This window comes from Eptesicus fuscus, chromosome 21 (genome assembly GCF_027574615.1).
Source record: "Eptesicus fuscus isolate TK198812 chromosome 21, DD_ASM_mEF_20220401, whole genome shotgun sequence".
NCBI classification, from domain to species: Eukaryota; Metazoa; Chordata; class Mammalia; order Chiroptera; family Vespertilionidae; genus Eptesicus; species Eptesicus fuscus.
The window spans coordinates 12,290,535-12,312,185 of record NC_072493.1 but is presented as its reverse complement, the minus strand read 5'-3'; the positions used below and the strand labels follow the sequence as shown (position 1 = coordinate 12,312,185).

General features: G+C 48.6%; 1 protein-coding gene across 2 annotated transcripts in view; it reads left to right on the top strand.

Moving 5' to 3' along the window:
• CDH3 (cadherin 3) overlaps positions 1-21,651 on the top strand; it is a 41,915-nt gene that overhangs the window by 18,716 nt on the left and 1,548 nt on the right. For both annotated transcript variants that reach the window (XM_028143212.2, XM_054710867.1), the window contains 13 exons: positions 6,196-6,278; positions 7,201-7,326; positions 7,529-7,684; positions 7,777-7,921; positions 9,175-9,347; positions 9,987-10,115; positions 10,925-11,110; positions 12,157-12,398; positions 13,301-13,446; positions 14,216-14,440; positions 18,585-18,794; positions 19,437-19,567; positions 20,089-20,235. In XM_028143212.2, coding sequence (XP_027999013.2) covers positions 6,196-6,278; positions 7,201-7,326; positions 7,529-7,684; positions 7,777-7,921; positions 9,175-9,347; positions 9,987-10,115; positions 10,925-11,110; positions 12,157-12,398; positions 13,301-13,446; positions 14,216-14,440; positions 18,585-18,794; positions 19,437-19,567; positions 20,089-20,235 — 2,099 coding nt within the window. The remainder of the gene's footprint in view (positions 1-6,195; positions 6,279-7,200; positions 7,327-7,528; positions 7,685-7,776; positions 7,922-9,174; positions 9,348-9,986; positions 10,116-10,924; positions 11,111-12,156; positions 12,399-13,300; positions 13,447-14,215; positions 14,441-18,584; positions 18,795-19,436; positions 19,568-20,088; positions 20,236-21,651) is intronic.

The following is a 21,651-nucleotide window of genomic DNA, read 5'->3' as shown; positions in this document are numbered from 1 at the left end:
CGGGTTGCAGCTGGCGGGGCCAGGCGGGGCCAGGCCCTCTGATGCAACTGGAATAGGCGGCTTGAGTGGGAGGCATGTACAGTTGGCATCCATCCCTCTTGGCTTCCTGGTAGTAGGCGCTGTCCCCTCGGAGAATAGATGGACAGCCCAGATACTGTGCTATAAATATTTGGAACCATAAGAATGATGGAAATGTGCTGGCAAACAGCAGTGAAGCGTGTTCACGTTCCTGGGGGGCAGATCTGGAAGATGGCAGAAAGAGGGTTTCTGGTTCCTGGCAGCTTTGAGAGTGTGGAGGATTCAGGCTTCTGAGTAATAAGGGGAGTCGCTCCATTAAGCCTCCTGCTGGGAAACCTGTTGGGGAGGGTTGGAGGGCTCATTGAGTCTCTCCTGAAGGGAAATCGCTGACAGGCTGATCTGGCCAGCCCTCTGCTAGCTGGAGACCTTCCCTTAGGAAGAGGACTGTTTTAAGCCCAGTTTTTCGAGTTACCCCCCAGAGATATTTTTCAAATACAACTTAAAAATACACATGTAGGCATTTTGTAGAGACTGCATTGTTCTATATCTTTTTTTCTTTTTTAATTAACGATATGTCTTAAGAGATCTTTCCAGATCAAGACACAGCAGCTTCCTCGTCTTTTATAGTTTTTATGGCTACATCTTGTTCTCTTGTATAAATGGTATCATCACCCAAAGTTAACCTCTTGTTGATGGACATTTATGTTTTCTGGACTTTTGCTATTATAATGAGTCCTTGGTTGGTTGGTTTGCTAGAAAGCGGAGGGAAGGTTATGGTGTCCTTATAAGAGGAGGAAAGTTGGACACTGGCAGTCACAGAGGGAAGACCAGGTAAAGCACAGGGAGGAGCCAGCCATTTAGAAGCCAAGGAGAGAGAGGCCTCGAAAGAAACCAACCCTGCTGACACCTTCGTCTCAGACTTCTGGCCCCCAGAATTATGAGAAAATAAACATTTTGTTGTTTAAGCTCCTTCGTCCATGCTGGGTTAGGACCCACCCTATGACTTCATTTTATTTTATTTTATTTTATTTTATTTTATTTTAAAATATATATATTTTTATTGATTTTTTTACAGAGAGGAAGGGAGAGGGATAGAGAGTTAGAAACATCGATGAGAGAGAAACATCGATCAGCTGCCTCCTGCACACGCCCTACTGGGGATGTGCCAAGGTACATGCCCTTGACCGGAATCGAACCTGGGACCCTTGAGTCCACAGGCCAACGCTCTATCCACTGAGCCAAACCGATTAGGGCATCTATGACCTCATTTTAATTTATCACCTCTTTAAAGGCCCTGTCTCCAAAAACAGTCACATCCTGAAATACTGGGGGTTAGGACCTCAGCATACGAGTTTTAGGGGAGACATGAATCCTGTTAAGAGAGTCATGTTAAGAGAAAACTTGAACATATAAAAAAAGAAGAGCCCTAGCTGGTTTGGCTCAATGGATAGAGCGTCGGCTTGCGGACTGAAGGGTCCCAGGTTCGATTCCAGCCAAGGGCACGTGCCTGGGTTGTGGGCTCGATCCCCCAGTGGGGGGCGTGCAGGAGGCAGCTGGTCAGTGATTTTCATCATTGATGTTTCTATCTCCCCCACTCCCTTCTCTGAAATCAATAAAATATATTTTTTAAAAAAGAAGAAAGTAATTAAAAAAAAAAAATCCTCAGCTGAGGACATGCAGAGAGAGAAACATTAATCTACATATGCCCTAACCAGGAACCAAACTTGCAACCCAGGTATGTGCCTGACCTGAAATCAAACCAGCAACTTTTTGATGCTCAACCAACTGAGTCACTCCACTGGCAAGAAAGTAAATTTCTGATAACCCTAATCATTGGGAAGGTAGACTTCCTTCCAGTCTTTTTTTTTTTTTTTTTCTGTGCCTAATTACAAATACTGTATGTGCAGTTCTACATTCTGCTTACTTTTCTTACTTCATAGTATAAGTCCTTCCCTAGATAACTTAAAGACTACTATAAATATCATTTTGCATAGTTGATCAATAATGAATGGAGTTAGTACCCCATAGGTTATTTAACTCTTTTATTTTGTTGTTAATCCTCACCTGAGGATATTTTTCCATTGATTTTTTAGGGAGAATGGAAGAGAGAGGGAAAGGCAGAGAGAAACACACATTAATTGGTTGCCTCCTGCACGGGGCCGGGCCAGGGAGGAGCCTGCAACCAAGGTATGTGCCCTTCACCAAAATCGAACCTGGGACGCTTTGGTCCGCAGGCTGACATTGTATCTCCTGAGCCAAACCAGGTAGGGCTAACTCTTTTTAAAAATTTATTTATTTATTTACTGAGAGAGAGACAGACAGACAGACCGACAGACATTGATTTGTTGTTCTACTTACTTATGCATTCATTGGTTGCTTCTTGAGTAGGGATCAAACCTGCAACCTTGGATGATGTTCTTAACCAACTGAGCTACCTGGCCAGGGCTAGATCATTTAACTCTTGCCCTCTATGAAAGATGACGTAACCTTTGCCACATGTCATTCCTGGTCCTTTTAGCCCTAAAGCAGAGCAAAAAATAACTCCAGATGAGACTACAAAGCTGTGTTGGAGGGAAAGGGCAGGTTCTCCCTGGGGATCTTGTGCCCCTGGGGCCCTCTGGAGCTGAATCTGGCCTCATCTGTCTTCCCCTTCCTCCCACTGGCCAGGCATGTCACAGCCCGTGACTCCTCAGTGGGAATGTCGTCAAGGAGGCAGGGCTGGTTTCTAAGCAATCTTCTCTTTCACGTGGGCACATTCCAGCCTTCCCACAGCGGGTCCTGCCTCTGTGTGTGCGCTCTGGGGAGCTGGCTCTGGGCTCGGGAGCTGAAGGCAGCTCTGTGTGCTTTTAAGTCCCCCTTGACACTCTTCCATCACTAACCCCTCTCCCCAGATTATGGCCAGTATGTTAATAACTTCCTTCACCTAGGTTAGTTTTGCCTGTTTTTGAACTTCAGGCTAATGGGATCATGCATATGTTCTCTGTTCAATCTGGTTTCTATTAGGGAACCATATGTTTGTAAGATTCATCCAGAATGTCCTTATAGTTGATTCATTTCAGTATGTGAATAGACCATGATGTTTCTAGCCATTCTACCTTGATGGACGTTTGGGCTGTTTCCAGTTTTTAGCTATTATAAACAGTGCTGCTGTGAACATTATAATACATGTCTTTTGGTCAATGTGTTTTTGTTGAATCTATATCTCAAAGTGAATTGCTGGGTCTTGGGGAATGTGTATATTTAGCTTCAGTAAATACTGACCAACAGTTTCCCAAAATGACTGTCCCATTTTACACTCTCATGTCGGACTTCCACTTTTCTATTGAGCTAAAATTTGCACAAAAATTGACCATTTAAAAAACCATTTTAACCCTGTCCGGTTTGGCTCAGTGGATAGAGCATCGGCCTGCGGACTGAAGGGTTCCGGGTTCGATTCCAGTCAAGGGCATGTACCTTGGTTGCAGGCACATCTCCAGTAGGAGGTGTGCAGGAGGCAGCTGATCGATGTTTCTCTCCCATCAATGTTTCTAACTCTCTATCCCTCTCCCTTCCTCTCTGTAAAAAATCAATAAAATATATTTTAAAAAAACCATTTTAAAGAAAACAATTCAGTGATATTAAGTACATTCATAATGTTGTGCAACCATCACCGTTTTCCATCTCCAGAACTTTTTTCATCTTCCCAAACAGAAACTTTATATCCTAAGTACCTCATGTAAGCAGAATCGTACAGTATTTGTCCTTTTGCGACTGGCTTATTTTACTTAGCATAATGTTTTCAAGGTTCCTTTATATGGTAGTGTGTATCAGAACTTTATTCCTTTTAAAGGCTGAATAATATTCCATTGTATGTATAAACCACATTTTGTTCATCTCTGATGGACAGTTGGATTATTTCTATCTTTTTGCTACTATGAATAATTTTTCTATGAAAATTTATATATGAATATCTGTTTGAATTCCCACAATTCTTTTGGGTATGCACCTAGAAATGAAATTGCTGGATCATGTGGTAATTCTATGTTTACCTTTTTTTAAAAATATATATATTTTATTGATTTTTTACAGAGAGGAAGGGAGAGGGATAGAGAGTTAGAAACATCGATGAGAGAGAAACCCTGCACACTCCCTACTGGGTATGTGCTCGCAGCCAAGGTACATGCCCTTGACTGGAATTGAACCTGGGACCCTTGACTCCGCAGGCTGATGCTCTATCCACTGAGCCAAACCGGTTAGGGCCTATGTTTACCTTTTGAGGAACCACTATTTCACATTCCCAATGCATGTGGGTTCCAATTTATATACATCTTGCCAACACTTACTATCTTCCATTTGAGGGGCGGGGGTGTTACACATTTGTAAAAATGTGTTGATTTTTAGAGAGAGAGGAGTGGGGGGAGAGACATAGATTTGTTGTTCCACTTATTTATGCATTTATTGGTTGATTCTTTGTATGTGCTCTAACCAGAGATCGAACCGAACCTACAACCTTAGGGAATTGGACGATGCTTGAACCAACTGACCTACCCTGCCTCCTGTATGTCCCCGACTGGGGATGAGGTCGCAAACTCAGGCATGTGCAAAGGACAACAGCTCTGCCAACTAAGCCACACCGGCCAGGGCCCATGTGGGTTTTTTAAAAAATAGCCATCCTAGTGGGTGTGAAATGGTACCTCATTGTGATTTTGATTTGATCGTTCCTAATGACTAATGATATTGAGTATCTTTTATATGCTTATTGACCCTTCCTTGTATATTGTCCTTGGAGAAATGTCCTTTCAAGTTTTTTGCCTGCCCCCAGAACAACTTGGGTGGTTTTGTTGTTGAGTTTTTAAGGAGTTCGTTATATTTTCTGGATATTAATCCTTTGGAATTTGACTTTTTTATATTAAACTCCTTGAATACTTTGTCATGTTCACATTACTTTTGTACTTGACAAAAAAAACCTCATCTGTTACCCTTTCTTATACTAAGGAAGGATTTAAAATAAAAACAATCACCATCATCATCAACTGAGCCTAAAGGACAATTCTTCAAAGAAGGACAGTTGGAAGGCCTCACCCTGACATGTCCATGGCACAGCACTGTCCCGAGGTCCTGGCTGTGCTGCAGCCCGGTAAAACGATGAGCGCTGGGGTCTGGGCCAGCGCAAAGGGAACCACAGGGCCAGAGCCTGGTGCTAATGGGCCCAAGTGTGGCCTCCAGCAGGTTCCCTGATTTGACCTCAGGAATAGCGTGTAAGAACATTGGTTGTGAGTAATATTTAGCGTATGCTTTAGGGTCAGGCTGACCTGGCTTCTGAACCTCAGTTTTCTTACCTTTGCAAAGAGGCTAACACCTACCTTGGTGGGGTAGATGTAAGGATAAAATGGGCCCAGTCTCTGGCTTGGTGAATGATAAGTTATTAACTCACAATGCTTATTTAAAGGGTGGCCAAGCAGGAGGGATCCAGGAGTGTGACAAGCTGAGCAGCAGTCGCCAACCAGTGGTCCGAAAGGTTGGCGACCACTGGTTTAAGGAAACCTTTGGAGCAGTGGTCGCCAACCGGTGGCCCGTGGACCACTGGTGGTCCGTGAGGTCCGAAAGGATGGCGACCGATGGTCTAGAGCAGTGGTCAGCAAACCGCGGCTCGCGAGCCACATGCGGCTCTTTGGTCCCTTGAGTGTTCTAATGCCACTTCTTCAAAATAGACTCGCCCAGGCTGAAAACCGACTTACACTCAAGGGGCCAGAGAGCCGCATGTGGCTCGCGAGCCACAATTTGCCGACCACTGGTCTAGAGCAAGCTGTGTGAGCGATGATGTAGCCGGATGCATAGTGCATGGAAACCTTCTGCCTCCAGCTGTGACCTTGCCCCCCTCCCCATCCCCTATGTCTCATGAGGCCGCTGGGTACTAATGTCACTCAATGTCTGTGATCTTGGTTTTCTGGCCTCATGAATGAAGAAAGGGGTTTGGCTTACAAACTGACCGCAAAGTGGCCCTCCCTTTAGAGACCAAACTTGGAAGCCCCATCTGAAACTCGTCTTTGGTCACATTGCTGCTCAGAGGAGGCAAGCCGAGCCTCCACCTGCAGTGGAACACGCCTCGATCCAATCAAGGAGCTGCTGTCTGCTGTAGTTTCTCTGGGGTAGCTTCCAGAAGCCCCTCCTTCCTAATACTCTTTCTCTTCTCCCCAGTTTTCATGGGCTGCCCTGGGCAAGAGTCGGCCCTGCTTAGCACTGATCACGATTTCACTGCACTGAACGACACAACAGTCCAGGTAAAATACCACGTCCACCCGTGTGTATAGGTGGGGAGTGGGTGAGATGTACTTTGTGCATTAGCAGATTGCTATTGTGAGCCACCTCGTCCCTTCAGAGGAGGCAGTGTTCGCCCAATTGTCACAGTGTAGTGCTTGCAGCTGCCCAGTAGGGGCGGCAGAGAGCTGCCTTGTGAGTACTGGTCCAATGCTCTTGTAACCTTGGATTCTTTTTCTCACCTCTCTTTTCTTTCCCATATCATCTGGGTAAACCCCAAGGGAAGGCAATTCCCACACAGAACTGCCAATCCCATGAGCCCCTGGGAAGATGGACATGAGGCACTTGGTCACACATTGTTTCTTTTAATTAGTTTTTTTGAATGGCTAATATATACATGGTTCAAAAATAAAAAATACATATATTTAAAATTATGCAATGAATTACCTCCCCTAATTTCTCTCCATCTGCCTAATGCCCTCTCCACCCCCTTCCCACAGATAATCACCATTATTAGTTTCTTCTGTGTTCCCCCAGACTTTGTCTATAAATAAGCAAATATGAAGGTATGGTCTTATTTTCCTACCTTTTTACACAAAAGATGGAACAGTGCCTGGCATCTGTTAAGCACTATGTGTTTGTTAAATAAAATGCTAAACTCTTCTGTACCTTGTTCTTTGCACTCAACAGTACATATCAAAGGTCTTTCCATGTCAGCACATGGAGAGCTTCCTTATTCCTCATTTTTAGAGCTGCATAGTACTCCCCTAGATGTATGTACTATAGACTTTTCCATTGGTCCTCTGGACCTTAGATTGTTCCAATTTTTCTTTTGCCGTAGACCCATCCAGGTCTGCCTCCTGACCCTTAACTCCTGTAGGTGAGGATGGTGGGTGCGTTCCAGCTGTTTGCATATCTAGGTTAAGGGGTCTTCTCTCCTTACAGGAAAGTAAGGCTCTGAGGCTCTCCCCATCCAAACGTATCTTACGAAGACGCAAGAGAGAGTGGGTGTTCCCGCCGCTGTCTGTCCCTGAGAATGGCAAGGGTCCCTTCCCTCAGAGGCTGAATCAGGTATGACTGTGCTTCTCCCTGGGAGTCACTGGTGGCTGCAGGGACCCTCACCTAAAGGCCTGAATAGAGGTTTCCTGGTCCTGAGCACTGGGGCCTACAGAGGAAAGCCTCTCTCGTGGCACCAGTTTCTGATAAGGCTGTGCCTCTTCACCCAGGAGATATGGGTCACTTTGTCAGCTGCCGTTTTTTATTTTGCTTCCAGCTCAAATCTAGTAAGGACAGAGGCACCAAGATTTTCTACAGCATCACAGGGCCTGGGGCCGACAGTCCCCCTGAGGGTATCTTCACCATAGAGAAGGAAACAGGCTGGTTGTTACTGAATAAGCCATTGGACCGGGAGAAGATTGCCAAGTATGAGGCAAGTAACCTTTAGCATCCAGTGAGAAGCGGGGCCCCAGGGCCTGGTGGGAAGGGTGGCGCCAGGCTGACCCCAGACCTGTGCACCCGCAGCTCTTTGGCCACGCTGTGTCAGAGAACGGTGCCTCCGTGGAAGAGCCCATGAACATCTCCATCATCGTGACAGACCAGAATGACCACAAGCCCAAGTTCACCCAGGATGTCTTCAAAGGGAGTGTCTTGGAGGGGGCACTGCCCGGTAAGAGGATTGGGGAGGGGATAGCGATAGAGGCCTATGGCCTTGGGTCAATGTATGGTACCATCTGGAGATCAGCTCAGACCCTTAAGGTTCGAAGGACTCTCTACCTCTGACTTCCTTGGCTGTGCAACAGATCACCTGGGATCTTCTTTAAAATCCAGATTCTCCTACTCCATCCCAAGGTCCCTGAGTAAGAGTGATCCTAGACTAGAGCTCTGGAATCTGTATATATATGAAAATTTCCCAGAAGCCTCAGATGATCAACCAGGTTTAGGAACCACTAGCTTTGGAGCTACAATGACTAGATTTGAATTTTGATTTTGCCTCTTTACCTGCTGTGACCCTCGACAAGTTCTTGACCTCTGAGCCTTAATCCTCACATCTGCAAATGGCAATAATATCAACCTTAGAGGATTCTGAAGGTTAGAGATAATACACCTAACTTATATAATATGAAGCACCTGACACGAGGGTCTGCTGTGAATAGCAGCAGCAGAAAAGCAGTAGAGGCCAGGAGGTACTGGAGGATGGTTTATGCTGAGGGAAAAATAAATTCTCAGGGCTGGAGAAGAGGGTGGGAGAGGCCAGCAGCAAACTAGGGAAATAGGTACATATTAGTGCTCAAAGACGGGTCCTGCTGGGAAGGGTTCCTCTTCCTTCCTCTCCGAATTGTGGACAATACATACAGAGAAGTATAAATTGGTTAGACTGCCAATAACAGAAATTCCCAAAAGAAACGCAGTACCTTAAACAAGATGGAGGCTTCCCCCTGCCTGCCCCCACCCCCCTTATAGTTAGGAAGCCTACAAGTGGTCAGCTCAGTCTGGAATGGTGGTGTCCAGTTGGAGACCTAGACTCCTCTCTCTTTGCTCTGCGGTTTTGGCACGGTTCCCAAGGTTGTCTCATGGTTGCTGCTGGAGCTCCAGCCATTCTACCTGGGACAAGGGGAAGGGTGGGAAGAATAAACCCAAACTCGGAAAAACACGCCCCCCCCAAAGCCGTAAATCCCATTTGTCAGAATTTAGAGTTGTGGTCACAGCTAGCTGAAGAAGGGATGGGAAAGAGTCTTTGTTCCAGGTAAGCCTGTGCCCAGCCGAAAGTGATTATGGAGGATTATGTCTCTTAAGTAAGAAGGGAGGGAGGAGAAGGGGAGCGTGGAAAATGGGCACCCGTTAGCGATCTCTGTCAGAAAGTGGACTGTGGGTCTAAGCCGCGGAGCAGGAGGGGGCTCACTCATCCTTTCTGCCCTCCAGGCACATCTGTGATGCAGGTGACAGCCACAGACGAGGACGATGCCATCAACACCTACAATGGGGTGGTTGCTTACGCCATTCACAGCCAGGAGCCAAAGGACCCTCCCAACATGTTCACCATCCACCGGAGCACCGGCACCATCGGCGTCATCTCCAGTGGCCTGGACCGGGAGGTGAGTGGCCCCGAGGCAGAGTGCCGCCTGCCCGGGTTTGTCCAGGCCAGGGCCCGACGCTCGGAGCAGGAGCCTCTGGCCCTGCCCCCAAAGCCCACGATGGAGCAGTGGGGACCCACGTCAGCTGGCAGTGGTTGCTGCTCCGTTCCCATGCGGGTGTCCCTCCGCCCATTGGGCCGATGGCATGCCGCCAGACCATCTCGTTGAGGCTGAGGAGGCAGCTATAAAATGCAGACATTTGATATTTTCCGTAGGTTTTCTCATTTCCTCTCGGAACGGCTCACTTAGCGTGCACATGGCCCAGATTCGTCCCCTGTGGACCACAAAGTAGAATTAGCTCCTCGGATACTGGAGTCGCCTCCTGTTTCCTAATTAATTCCTCCGACCGAATCCCTGCTCAAAGCTCTCATTCTGCATCTGCCCAGGGTCAGGGGTCAAAGCCCAGGCTTCAGCCCCCGACAGGCCCCGGGACGCTGTTTGTATGGGCAGTTTCCCTCCCCTTCCACCCTTTGCTTCTCTTCTTTTGGGCGGTGGGTCGAGGAGTCAAGAGAACACGGTGAGAGGGAGAAACATTCTGCCGCCCTCCGCCTTCTCCCAAGGCTGCACTCTCAGGGGCCTCCGCTCTCCTCTCCTCCCCAGAAAGTCCCTACGTACACACTGACGGTCCAGGCTACCGACCTGGACGGCGAAGGCTCCACCACCACGGCAGTGGCCATCGTGGAAGTCCTCGACGCCAATGACAACGCCCCCGTGTTTGATCCCCAGAAGGTAATGCCCCTTCCTTCCTTCCTTCCTTCCTTCCTTCCTTCCTTCCTTCCTTCCTTCCTTATCAGAAATGAAGAACGAGGGGTTTCCTTTCTAATGAAACTCCAGAACCAGCTTAACGTTGCTTCAATTCCAGCCCCACCACCGACGAGCAGTGTGACCTCAGGCAAACTCCCTAACCTCTCTGTGCTCCATTTCCTAATCTGGGATCATGATAATACCCGCTGCATTGTTCTGAGTTTTCAGTGAAATAACCTGTGTAACACAACCCCTGGTGTATAAAAAATCTTTGATGATAAGAAAACTTCTAATTTACCTGCCCACACAGTGAATGCTTGTACATTCCAGTGACAGAACTCGGGGCCAGTCGAGACAACACCTAACCCCCTTCTATCTTGAGGCAGCTTTGGCTGCTAACATTACTTAAGGCTGATTAAAATGTGTTCTGAGCAGTTCATCTGTTCTAGAACTTCCAAAAAAGAACCCGGTCCCCGCCCCAGAGCACTTATGCCTTCCTGATCTCAACCCCATAGGTGGTTACACTTGGAGGGGGTTGGGCACCCGGACCAGGGAGATTCCTGGAGTATCAGGCCCCTGGGTAGAGGGAAGGCAGGCCCGAGGTTGCTGTAGTCTGTCCCAGCGGCTGGGAGGCCGGCTCTCGGGGCGTACTGCCTCTCTGTGTGCCCCGAAACCCTGGTGACCGAGTCGGGTGAAAGGGTAAGAGGCATGAGGCCTCCCTAGAGCTGGATGGAGGATTCACAGCAGGAGACGAATGGAACAGCCTGTCTGACTGCTGTGCTTCCCACTGACAGTATGAGGCTCATGTGCCCGAGAACGCAGTGGGCCACGAGGTACAGAGGCTGACCGTGACTGACCTAGACGCCCCCAACTCATCGGCATGGCGTGCCGCCTACCGCATCTTGGAAGGTGACAGTGGGGACCATTTTACCATCACCACCCACCCCGAGAGCAACCAGGGTATCCTGACAACCAAGAAGGTGAGTCCGTTTGGGCTTTAGACGAGGGCCACACCTGGGACGGTCAGGTCTGCAGCTTCGAGGTGACACCTGCCTTGGGACAGGTGCCTTGGACCATTCGTTCGTCCGTCAGAGTGCGCACCAGGCCAGTGGCCTCCGACACTTGCCCATCCCTTTTCTGTGGGGGAATTCCTCTCATACTAAACCTTAACCAGGGACCCAATCGAATCAAAGCAGGTCCGTGGAGCCCCTCCACTCAGTTCCCAGTGCCCATTGGCTGTCCTCAGTCAGTCCGCACACGGAGGTTCTCTGTCTTATTGGAATTCTTGCTAATTTCGTACTTCATCCATATCTCGGTGATTGGATAGTAAAATGTTCTGAATTACTTAGTAAGGTATCTCAACCACGACGTAAATAAAATTGATGCTTTAGGAAGATGGGACTGATCTTTCTTTGATTTCTTTTGTATCTCTGTAGAATCATTCAAATGTAGTGAATACTGGCTCATTCAAGCAGCTCACAACACAAGTGGTATTAATGTTTTTCCCCAGAACAACAAATAAACAACTCTTGGGAAAGGCTTGAACAAATCGAATTACAATTCCCCCTCAGAAGTTCCATTCCTAGAAAATTCAGTATATATTAAAACCACACCAAAAGGGTTTTTTTTACGTAAAACATGTTCTAGATTGCAATTGTAAACAGATTTTTCACACCCGTGAATACACAAATGTCCAGCGGAATGTTGTCAAGTCACATGGATATGGGACAGTTCTTTGTGTCCCTGCCCCAGCCTGTAAATACCAGTGGTGTCCCCAGTCATTACGACCGAGAGAAATGCCTTCACAAGTTTCTGAAGTGCCTGCCAGGGGGCGGCACCACCCCATTGGGAACCAGTTCTGGGGCTCACCAGTCTGGTTGCCTTTGGGGCGGTGGGGTGGTCTGAGAGGCCCCTCTAGATGCCACTCCGGAAATGCAGGTGGCTTTATGGGTAGGGAGGGGGCAGCGGGGTGGGCCCTTCCTTCTGACATCCCAGCTCCGCATGGGGCCTCCTTCTTCCCTCTCAGGGCTTGGATTTTGAGGCCAAGAACCAGCACACTCTGTACATTGAAGTGACCAACGAGGCTCCCTTCGTAGTGAAGCTCCCGACCTCCACGGCCACCGTAGTGGTCCACGTGGAGGATGTGAATGAGGCACCCGTGTTCGCCCCGCCCTCCAATGTCGTTGAGGTACAGGAGGACATCGCTGCTGGGGAGCCGGTCTGCACCTACACTGCGCAGGACCCGGACAGGGGGCGTCAGAGGGTCAGGTATGCAGCCGCTGGGCTCACATTCCTCCAGATGCGCTGGGACTTCTGGGCGTTGGTTATGGCCAGTGTTTGTTCTCATTGCCATAAAGGTTGTGAAATATTTTGCCCGACCGGCGCGGCTCAATGGTTGAGCATCGTCCTATGAACCAGGAGGTCATGGTTCGATTCCTGGTCGGGGCACATGCCCAGGTTGCGGGCTCGATCCCCAGTGTGGGGCGTGCAGGAGGCAGCCAGTCAATGATTCTCTCTCATCATTGATGTTTTTCTCTCTCCCTCTCCCTTCCTCTCTGAAATCAATAAAAAAAAATAAAAAAAAAAAAAACCAACTGAAATATTTTGAACCTTCTGGACAGTTGTTTATGATGGCCAGGATTTGTTGTCATTGCCGTAAAGATTGTGAAATATTTTAAATCTTCTGGACAGTTGTTTATCATGGCCAGTATTTGTTCTTATTGCCGTAAAGATTGTGAAATATTTTGAACCTTTTGGACAGTTATTTATTATGGCCAGTATTTGTTGTCATTGCCCTAAAGATTGTTAAGTATTTTGAACCTTCTGGATGGCTGTTTATTATGGCCAGTATTTGTTCTTATTGCCGTAAAGATTGTGAAATATTTTGAACATCTCCCCGCTCCTCTTCCCCCCCTCCCCCCCCCAAAGGCTAAAGACTCTGGGCAGGGGTTCAGGGGGCAGGTGTTCTTGCTCCTTCTCACATATCCTTGCTGGCCCCCCACCTGCTGCTCAGGCTCCCATTTAGGGGTAAGATGCCTTCTCCACATGATCCTGCTCAGGAGCCCTGCGTCCCAGGACACCGTCGGCTAGTTGGCATGAGGAAGCTTTGAATGATGACACCAGAATTCTGAGTATTCTGTGTGTGACTCTTCCCGACTTTTCCACTCCAGCTACCACATCCTGAGAGACCCAGCAGGGTGGCTGGCGATGGACCCGGACAGTGGGCAGGTCACTGCTGCGGGAGCCCTGGACCGGGAGGATGAGCGGTTTGTGAGGAACAACATCTACGAAGTCATGGTCTTGGCCACGGACGATGGTGAGAGCTTCCTCCCAGCCCCTCCTCATCGGCACCTTTGGTTTCCCAGGTCACATAACACAGCACGTCCCCTCCATAGAGGGAGTATGGTGTGTGTGTGTGTGTAAGGGGGTGTTAGCAATCCAATCTGGAGGGTTCAAAGGGGTCCTTCAGAGGAGTGTTTTAAAGACTGGTCCTTGGGTGGCTGGCCATGGTTCTGATTTTCCTAAAACCTGAGTTAGGAGATATCCTGAAGCCGAAGTTTGTGGTTCACTAAGCCCTGAATTAGCCTGTCCATGTCCCCTGGGTTAATTGAAAGGGGCTGCCTGGAAGTGCCATGCTTGATTAGTGATGTCACACTATGGCAGGGTGGGGGTTATGATGTGATTGTCATCTGTTTGACACATAGTGAGTAAATGGAGGCCTGGGGGCAGGGGAGAGGTCTGTGTGAAGGGAAGCTGCATTAGCCCACAGGTGGCCAGTAGGTTTTGCTTTGTGACAGAATGCTAATGGCTGTCTGGATGAAGTGGCTGCAATTCTATGCTATGGTCAGTTAGTAATATCTGCTGTGGCCACAAAATGAGAATGCTGGCTCATTGCCTTGTATCTGCCATCACTGGTTTGATCTACAGTGAAGCTAGTGTATGGAGGGTCTTCAGAGGTTACAGCCGGGCAGTAACAGGACCCCTCCCTGAGGCTGACTGGGTAGGTCATAGGGGAGCTTAACATTGATTCACCAACCCAACCAAGGGCACATGCTGAAAAGGATCATACGTGTCATTATGAACAGGGAGCCCTCCCGCCACTGGCACGGGGACCCTCCTGCTGACACTGGTGGACGTCAACGACCACGGCCCTGTCCCTGAGCCCCGTCAGATCACCATCTGCAACCAGAGCCCTGTGCCCCAAGTGCTGAACATCACGGACAAGGACCTGTCCCCTCACACCTCCCCTTTCAAGGCCCAGCTCACACAGGACTCGGACATCTACTGGACGGCAAAGGTCAATGAGAAAGGTAACTGAGTGATGGTGGCAGGCAGGTGCCAGCTCTGCGGGGTGTGTTTGCCCCGTACCAGGACCCTGCGCCCACGCCCACTGAGCATCTTATGGGCCATAGAGGTAATGGTCTCGAGAACATCAATCCAAGGCTAATGATTTACCTATCGGGAGCCTTTGGAATTCCACAGGAGCCTTGCAGACCATTCTAGCCCAACTGCCTTCCTGTGTAGATGGAAAAACAAGCCCGGGGGGGTGGGGGGATGACTTTCTCCATGTCACGTGAGTCAGGGTCCCAATGCCGTGGTAACAGCTAAAGTGCACTGAGCGTGCTTACTCTGTGCTAAACACCACTTCAGATGCTTTACGTGGGTTAGATTTTTAAATCCTCACAACAATCCTATGAAGAAGGTACTATTACCACATACACATGTGTGCATACCCATTTTACAGATGAGGAGACACCAAGGCTTACAGAAGTTTAAATACCTTGCTAGAGGCTCTATGGCTAGAATTGATGGCACCAGGGTTTGAATCAGGCAGTCTGATTTACCCTAATCCTCTGCTGCCTCCCATTTATTGAACCCTGGTGATATGCACGATGGGTTTTTCTCTTTTTCCTTATTTAATATTTCTACCACCTGTGTGGTATTTTTTTCTCCCTAGTTACAGATGAGAGTGAGACTCAGAGAGGTTAAATAGCATGCTTAAGAGTGAGTGAGCAATAAAGATTGAAGCCAGAGCCCCTGGCCCCCCACCCTGCTCCCATCCGCCTCTGTCCTTTCTCTTTCTGACACCCCTGTAGCTTCTCGGCCTTCAGTAGTATTTATTTGCCACAGGCCTGGAGAGGGGCTTCACTAGTATTAAATGGGTGATGACCCAGCATGCATGAGAGAAGGTAGATCCAGCCTCAAGTGCCAACAGGTCTCTGGAGAAACATTGCACCACTTCCCTCCCCCCCCCCCTTTTTTTTTTTTTACGGTTGCAGTATTTTTTAAAATACTTTTTTATTTTTTTAGAGAAAGAAAAAAGGAAAGGGAAAGAGAGAGAGAGAGAAACATCAACGTGAGAGAGAAACATCGATTGTTTGCCTCCCATATGCACCCTGATCAGGGATTAAACCCAAAACCTGGGTATGTACCCTGACCCAGAATCAAACCGTCAGCTTTTTGGTGTCTGAGACAACATTCAGCCAATTGAACACGCTGGCCAGGGTCTGCATCACTCTCCTGCAAAATGTTCTCTTCTTGCCTGGCCGGCATGGCTCAGCAGTTGAGCACCTACCTAAGAACCAGGAGGTCATGGTTTGATTCCCGGTCAGGGCACATGCCCAGGTTGTGGGCTCGATCCCCAGTCTTGTGGGGTGTGCAGGAGGCAGCCGTGGGTCAATGATTCTTTCTCATCGTTGTTGTTCCTGTCTCTCTCTCCCTCTTCCCCTCCTCTCTGAAATCAAGAAAAAAAGTATATTTTTAAAAATGTTCTCCTCTTCCTCTTGGGGCCAAGATTCCAATCCAGGAGAGAAGTCGGTCCTCCGGTGTCTGGGAACCAGTACATTCAGGCTCTGCCTTCTGCTCCAATGAGACCAGATGCCCAGGGTCCATTCCTGCTGCTAATCCCAGTGCAGAAAGGACTGCCCACCTGCTTCAGGCGCCCACATTGGCTCATTTTTGTGATGCCTGTGATTTGGGTGTATATGTCCAGCACCTTTCCTCTGGGGAGCCCAGATTTGTCTCCTGTCACCCCCTTGTGGCCTAGAATACACTTTCCCCTCCCTGACCATGTTGTTGAGAGAGTGTGGACTCTGGAGCCACAAGGCCTTGGTCCCAGACCTGACTCCTCCATTTACTAGCTTTGTGATCGTGGGCGACTTACTGAGCCTCACTTCCCCTGTCTGTAAAAGGGTGCCGATCACTGAGCCTGCTTCTCCTGTTACCATGGAGGTTGAGTAAGTGGCCACATGGAAAGCATCTTGTCCGGCACGTCAGTGCTCGGTAGATGCCCACGGCCGCTTTTTATCACCGCGACTTCCCAACACATCAGCTCTGGCTCTGTCAGGTGTGAGCATTATGGTCAAAGCCCAATGCTCCCAGCACCTGATAACAGTATTAATACCTGGTTCTTGGTTTTAATTTAGTTTTTGGACCCGATCTTGTCCCCGTTGTCAGGGGAATTAACTCAAAATGTGACCCAGTGTGACCTCGAGCTAGTTGCTTGACCTCCCTAAGCTTCAGTTCCTGCATTTGTACAAGGGGGATAGCAATACCTGCCTCTAAGTTAAGGTGAAGATTAGAGTTGGGCTTAGTCCATAGTGTCAATTTAATCACCATGGCCACCAGCACCACCACCACCACCAACTGAGAAATCAGCCCTCCAGTGTCTGGGAACAGCGTGGGGATAGAGGTGTTTGTGAAATATCCCACATTGGCCTCTCTACACGGCAGACCAGACGTTCAGCCTGCAGAACTCACCCTGCCACTGCCGAATGGGCACAGGGCGATTCTCCCTTCCGGCCTTTTTACTAAGAGGGGCCCAGTGAGTGTGCAGAGGCTTTGAACTGAAAATGGCTGGAGGTCAGTGCTGACATAGGCCAGCACTCCTAAGGGCAGGTGAGCTGGAAATGTGGGGCTGTTTCTTATTGTCCCAATGATTGGGAAATACTATGGCATTGAGTGGTGAGGATCTGTCATGCTTGGGGAAGTCCTGCATGATGAAACATAGTCCCACCCAAGCTTAAGTAGCTCTCTCCCTGAGAAACTTGCCTCTAAACTGAAGGTCTTTTTTCAGAGATGCCCCTGACTGTATTTCTCACCTGCAAACATAGCCTCTCTCCCCACTCTAGGATTGCCCCACGGTCTCCCCAGAATGATGCCCCTTGTGCAGGCTGCACCGAGCTCAGCTTCTGCCTGTGGTTAGCCTGCCACCCATCTTGGGCTTTTGAAGGCCAGTTAGCTCAGTGCCCATTGCAGCCTTATTTCCAGCAACCCTGACTTGTGTGCAGTTATAACACAGGTTAGCGTCCTCTCTGATCTGCTTAACGACATGTTATGTCACCAAGTCGTGTGCATTTGAATTTATTAATAACAGATGCTCACTTGGGAATATCAGTGCTTGGGGTATTGAAATGCTATTATACAGTTGGGGTGTAAACGTTGTATTTACTATTGCAAGAGCAAAATGCTGCAGTAGTCAACGGTAGTGAACTTTCAAATAGGAAAACAAGTGGCCAGTTAACATGACTATTAAAATACTAGTTAGCCCTGGCCAGGTGGCTCAGTTGGTTGGAGCACCATCTTGTACACCAAAAGGTTGTGGGTTCAATTCCAAGTCAGGGCACTTACCTAGGTTGTATGTTCAATCCCCGATCGGGGTGCATATGGAGGCAACCAGTCAACGTTTTTCACGTCGATGTTTCTCTTACTCTTTCTTCCTCTCTCTCACAAAATCAATTTTAAAAATATCCTCAGGTGGTGATGAAAGAAAGAAAGCATGAGGATAGCTATCTCCTGGGAAGAACAGTGTTGTTTTTGAGGCAAAGAACAGTCTACAGCGATTGCCAACCTTTCAGACCTCACGGACCACCAGTGGTCTGTGGACCACCGGTTGGCGACCGCTGGTCTAGCAGCTAGTGGTGCTAAGAAATTACTGGCTCTGCATGACAAGACTTTAAAAAAAAAAAAAAGTCATATTTTAAAAATACTGTGATTATTGTGTGTGTGTTTTTTAATGTAAGTTGTTTTGTTTTGTTTTCCTGCCCCAATAATCCTTACCATGATGGTGAATTTGGCTTTGGCCATATATAAAAAAAATTTTTAAGGTATTTTATTGACTTTCAGAGAGAGAGAGAAACTTCCATATGAGAGCGAACATCCGAAATATTGACTGGCTGCCTCCTGCACACTCCCCATGGGAGATGGAGCCCACAACCCAGGCATGTGCCTTGACCAGGAATTGAACCAGCAACCTTTTGGTACACGAGATGACACCCAACTGAGCTCTACTGGCCAGGGCCAGATACCAATTTTTAACACTTGCTCAAAGCGTGCTTTTGGGATATTTTTCCTTGTCACCCAGATATATAGAGGCTCTTGCCTCAAACCTCCGTCATGATATGCTCTGTTCCATTCATGGTTTCCCGAGGTGAATAAATTATCTGCCCACTCCAGGAGACGCAGTGGCCTTGTCACTGAAGAAGTTCCTAAAGCAAGACACGTACGATGTGCACCTTTCTCTGTCCGACCGCGGCAACAAGCAACAGCTGGCAGTGATCAAGGCCACCGTGTGCGACTGCCACGGCCACGTGGAGACCTGCCCCGTACCCTGGAAGGGGGGGTTCCTCCTGCTCCCCATCCTGGGGGCCGTCCTGGCTCTGCTGTGTGAGTACCGGTGCCCTTCCCCCTCTAAAGATGGGGTAGTTAGAAAACCTGATTCTACACTGAACTCCGGGGACTAAGGGCCACCAGCATTGCCCATCTCTTCCTTAAACTCTGAATTCCAGGAGTGTCATTCAGTCAGTAGGAAAGTAACATCAGCTAGAAGAGTCCCATCCCTACAAAGGAGAATTTCCCTAAGGCCAGTACCGTTAATAAGGGAAGGCTGACAATAAATGGATACAGAATTATAGATGGGGATGAAGTCACAGTGCTGCCAGGAGGAGGTGACTTTGACTGAGACCTGAAGGGCGAGAGCCATGCATGTGCATAGAGAGTGTTCCAGGCAAGGGGAAAGCCCAGAGCAAGGTTCTGAATGGGGACCCGCTGGGTATAGTTAAGGAACTCTGAGGAGGCCACTGTGACTAGACCTGGGCAGGGGAGAGGGAGGGATGGGAACAGGCCAGGGCTAAATCCTGTACACCTTGATGAGTTACAGGTGTTCTTAGGTGCAAGGGAGTGACTGAAGTGTGTTAAGCTCTGGCTACTGAGTGGAAAGGTCTAAAACTAGATGGGGCTCTGAGAATTTGGGGGTCCTGTGTGGTTGTGGGGGGGGGTGTGAATATTCACACTTCCCCACCCTTTCAGTCCTCCTGGTACTGCTCCTCTTGCTGGTGAGAAAGAAGCAGAAGGTCAAGGAACCCCTTCTGCTCCCAGAAGACGACACCCGTGACAACGTCTTCTACTATGGCGAAGAGGGGGGTGGCGAGGAGGACCAGGTAAGACATTGGGAGGCCTGGGGTGTGGGGCCACTGGCCCGGGTGGTTAAGTCAACCAACTAACCACGTTACTTAGCTACATTGACCAGACCTTGGCCTAACATTGATAACACCTCGTGCCATACAAAATTATCAACTTAAAAATTAGCCTGGTATATTTGGTCAGACATTTAATTAACTCACCCCTAACGCCTTGGCAGGGCCAGACCTAATGACTGGGCGTTCCCCACCCCTGGCCTAAAGCGTTAATCTTCATGCAGGATCGACCACCAGCTCTCCTCTTCTGAGAGGGTATCTGGTCCATTGCTATAGTCTCTTAGGCCCCGGTCAAGGTGACCTTCAGCCTGCACTTAATTTGAGAGAGGGGATGTGGAGACTAGGGCTTTCAGAAATCAGATATTTCTGTCTTCTAAGACCTACCCATGAACCAGAACATCCAACTGGGAGCGAAGTGGGGTGAGATGTAGATGGTGGGGGGAGCAGGGGAGTCCTTCTCAATCTCATGCTCTCCTTTCTCGAAGGACTATGACATCACCCAACTCCACCGGGGTCTGGAGGCCCGGCCCAAGGTTGTTCTCCGCAACGATGTGGCGCCAGCCTTTATCCCCACACCCATGTACCGTCAACGACCAGCCAACCCCGATGAAATCGGCAACTTCATCACCGAGGTGAGGCATGGGGCCAGCCTAGGGCAGCCCTGGACTCGGGCTCCCGTGGCACAGGGGCAAGAGCATGGGCCAGAGTCTTGGCTCTTGGTTCAAATCCTGACTTCACCACCAACCAGTTGTGTGACCTCCGGCACCTTTGAGTAACTCCTGGGCTTCTATTTCCTGCTTTATGAAACCCTGGCTTGCAGAGTGGTAAAGAATGGATTAGGAATCATTTATTCATTTATTCAACAAATACAGGGTGGGGCAAAAGTCAGTTTACGGTTTTGAGTACACGCAACAGTTTATTCTTGTATTCTTATTTATTAATTATTGTATTGTTTTCCATATGAACAACTGTAAACCTACTTTTGCCCCACCCTGTATAGTGGTTGTTAGGAAAAAACTCTGGAGCCAGAGAACCTGGGTCTGGATTTGTAAAGGTGCCAGGTGGTCCTGGTGTGGGTGGGGTTGGGACGTGTGATACAGGCTGCTTTAAGGATTGGATGCGTAAGCACCTGGAACAGGCTAGCACGGTGGCTCCCAAGCTGCCCTCCCGTTGCAATCTCCTGGGGATGTCAAAACCTGATGCCTCGGACTCACCCCACCCCCCAAGGTTGTGATTTAATTGCCCTGGATAATACCTGGGCGTTGGGATGTTCTAAAGACTCCCAGGTAATGTAAGTTTGGGAAGCACTGGCCGGGCACCTCCCATTTGTTAGGAAATGCTAGTTATTGTTGCTAGTAGCTGAGTGCCTCCAGTGTTCTTAACTCTAGTCACACATTTGAAGAATTTTGAAAAATATCAATGCCAGGGACACAGGCATGTTTTTATAGGCTCTGATATTTTTGGCTCCCAGGGTTGTAAGAACCACTGAACTAGGTACATAGGAGGTAGACGATATGAGCCTGGGACCTCCGTAACAGTCAGTAAATGGAGGTTTTTAATAGGAAGGGTGGATGGGTGGGTGGACGGATGGATGGATGCATGGATGGGTAGGTGGATGGGTGGATGGATGGATGGGTGGGTGCATGAGTGCATGGGTGCATGGATTGGGGAGTGCGAGGAAGTAGCTGTAGGCAAAGGGCTCGGGGGCGGTCAGGATACCTCTCCTCCCTGGCTTTTGACCCCTTCTGGCTCAGTCTTCTCTTCTGCATAAAAGGCAGCTACACACACACACACACACACACAAAAAAAAAGGCAGCTACACTTTTTGCTTTGTGGAAGTAACCTGAGCATGTTTGAGAGTGCCGTGCTAAAACAAAAGCATCTGGGGAAAGATACCTGGAATGGTGGGTTTGAGAAGATACCTCGGAGCTAAATATCTGCAGCTTTTCCCTCCAGTTAGATTAAGTCGGATTCTAGAATGTCTCTGTGTATTGGACAGTTAGCAAATAGTATCTCATTTAACCCCTATGGCAACCCTGTAGGGTAGG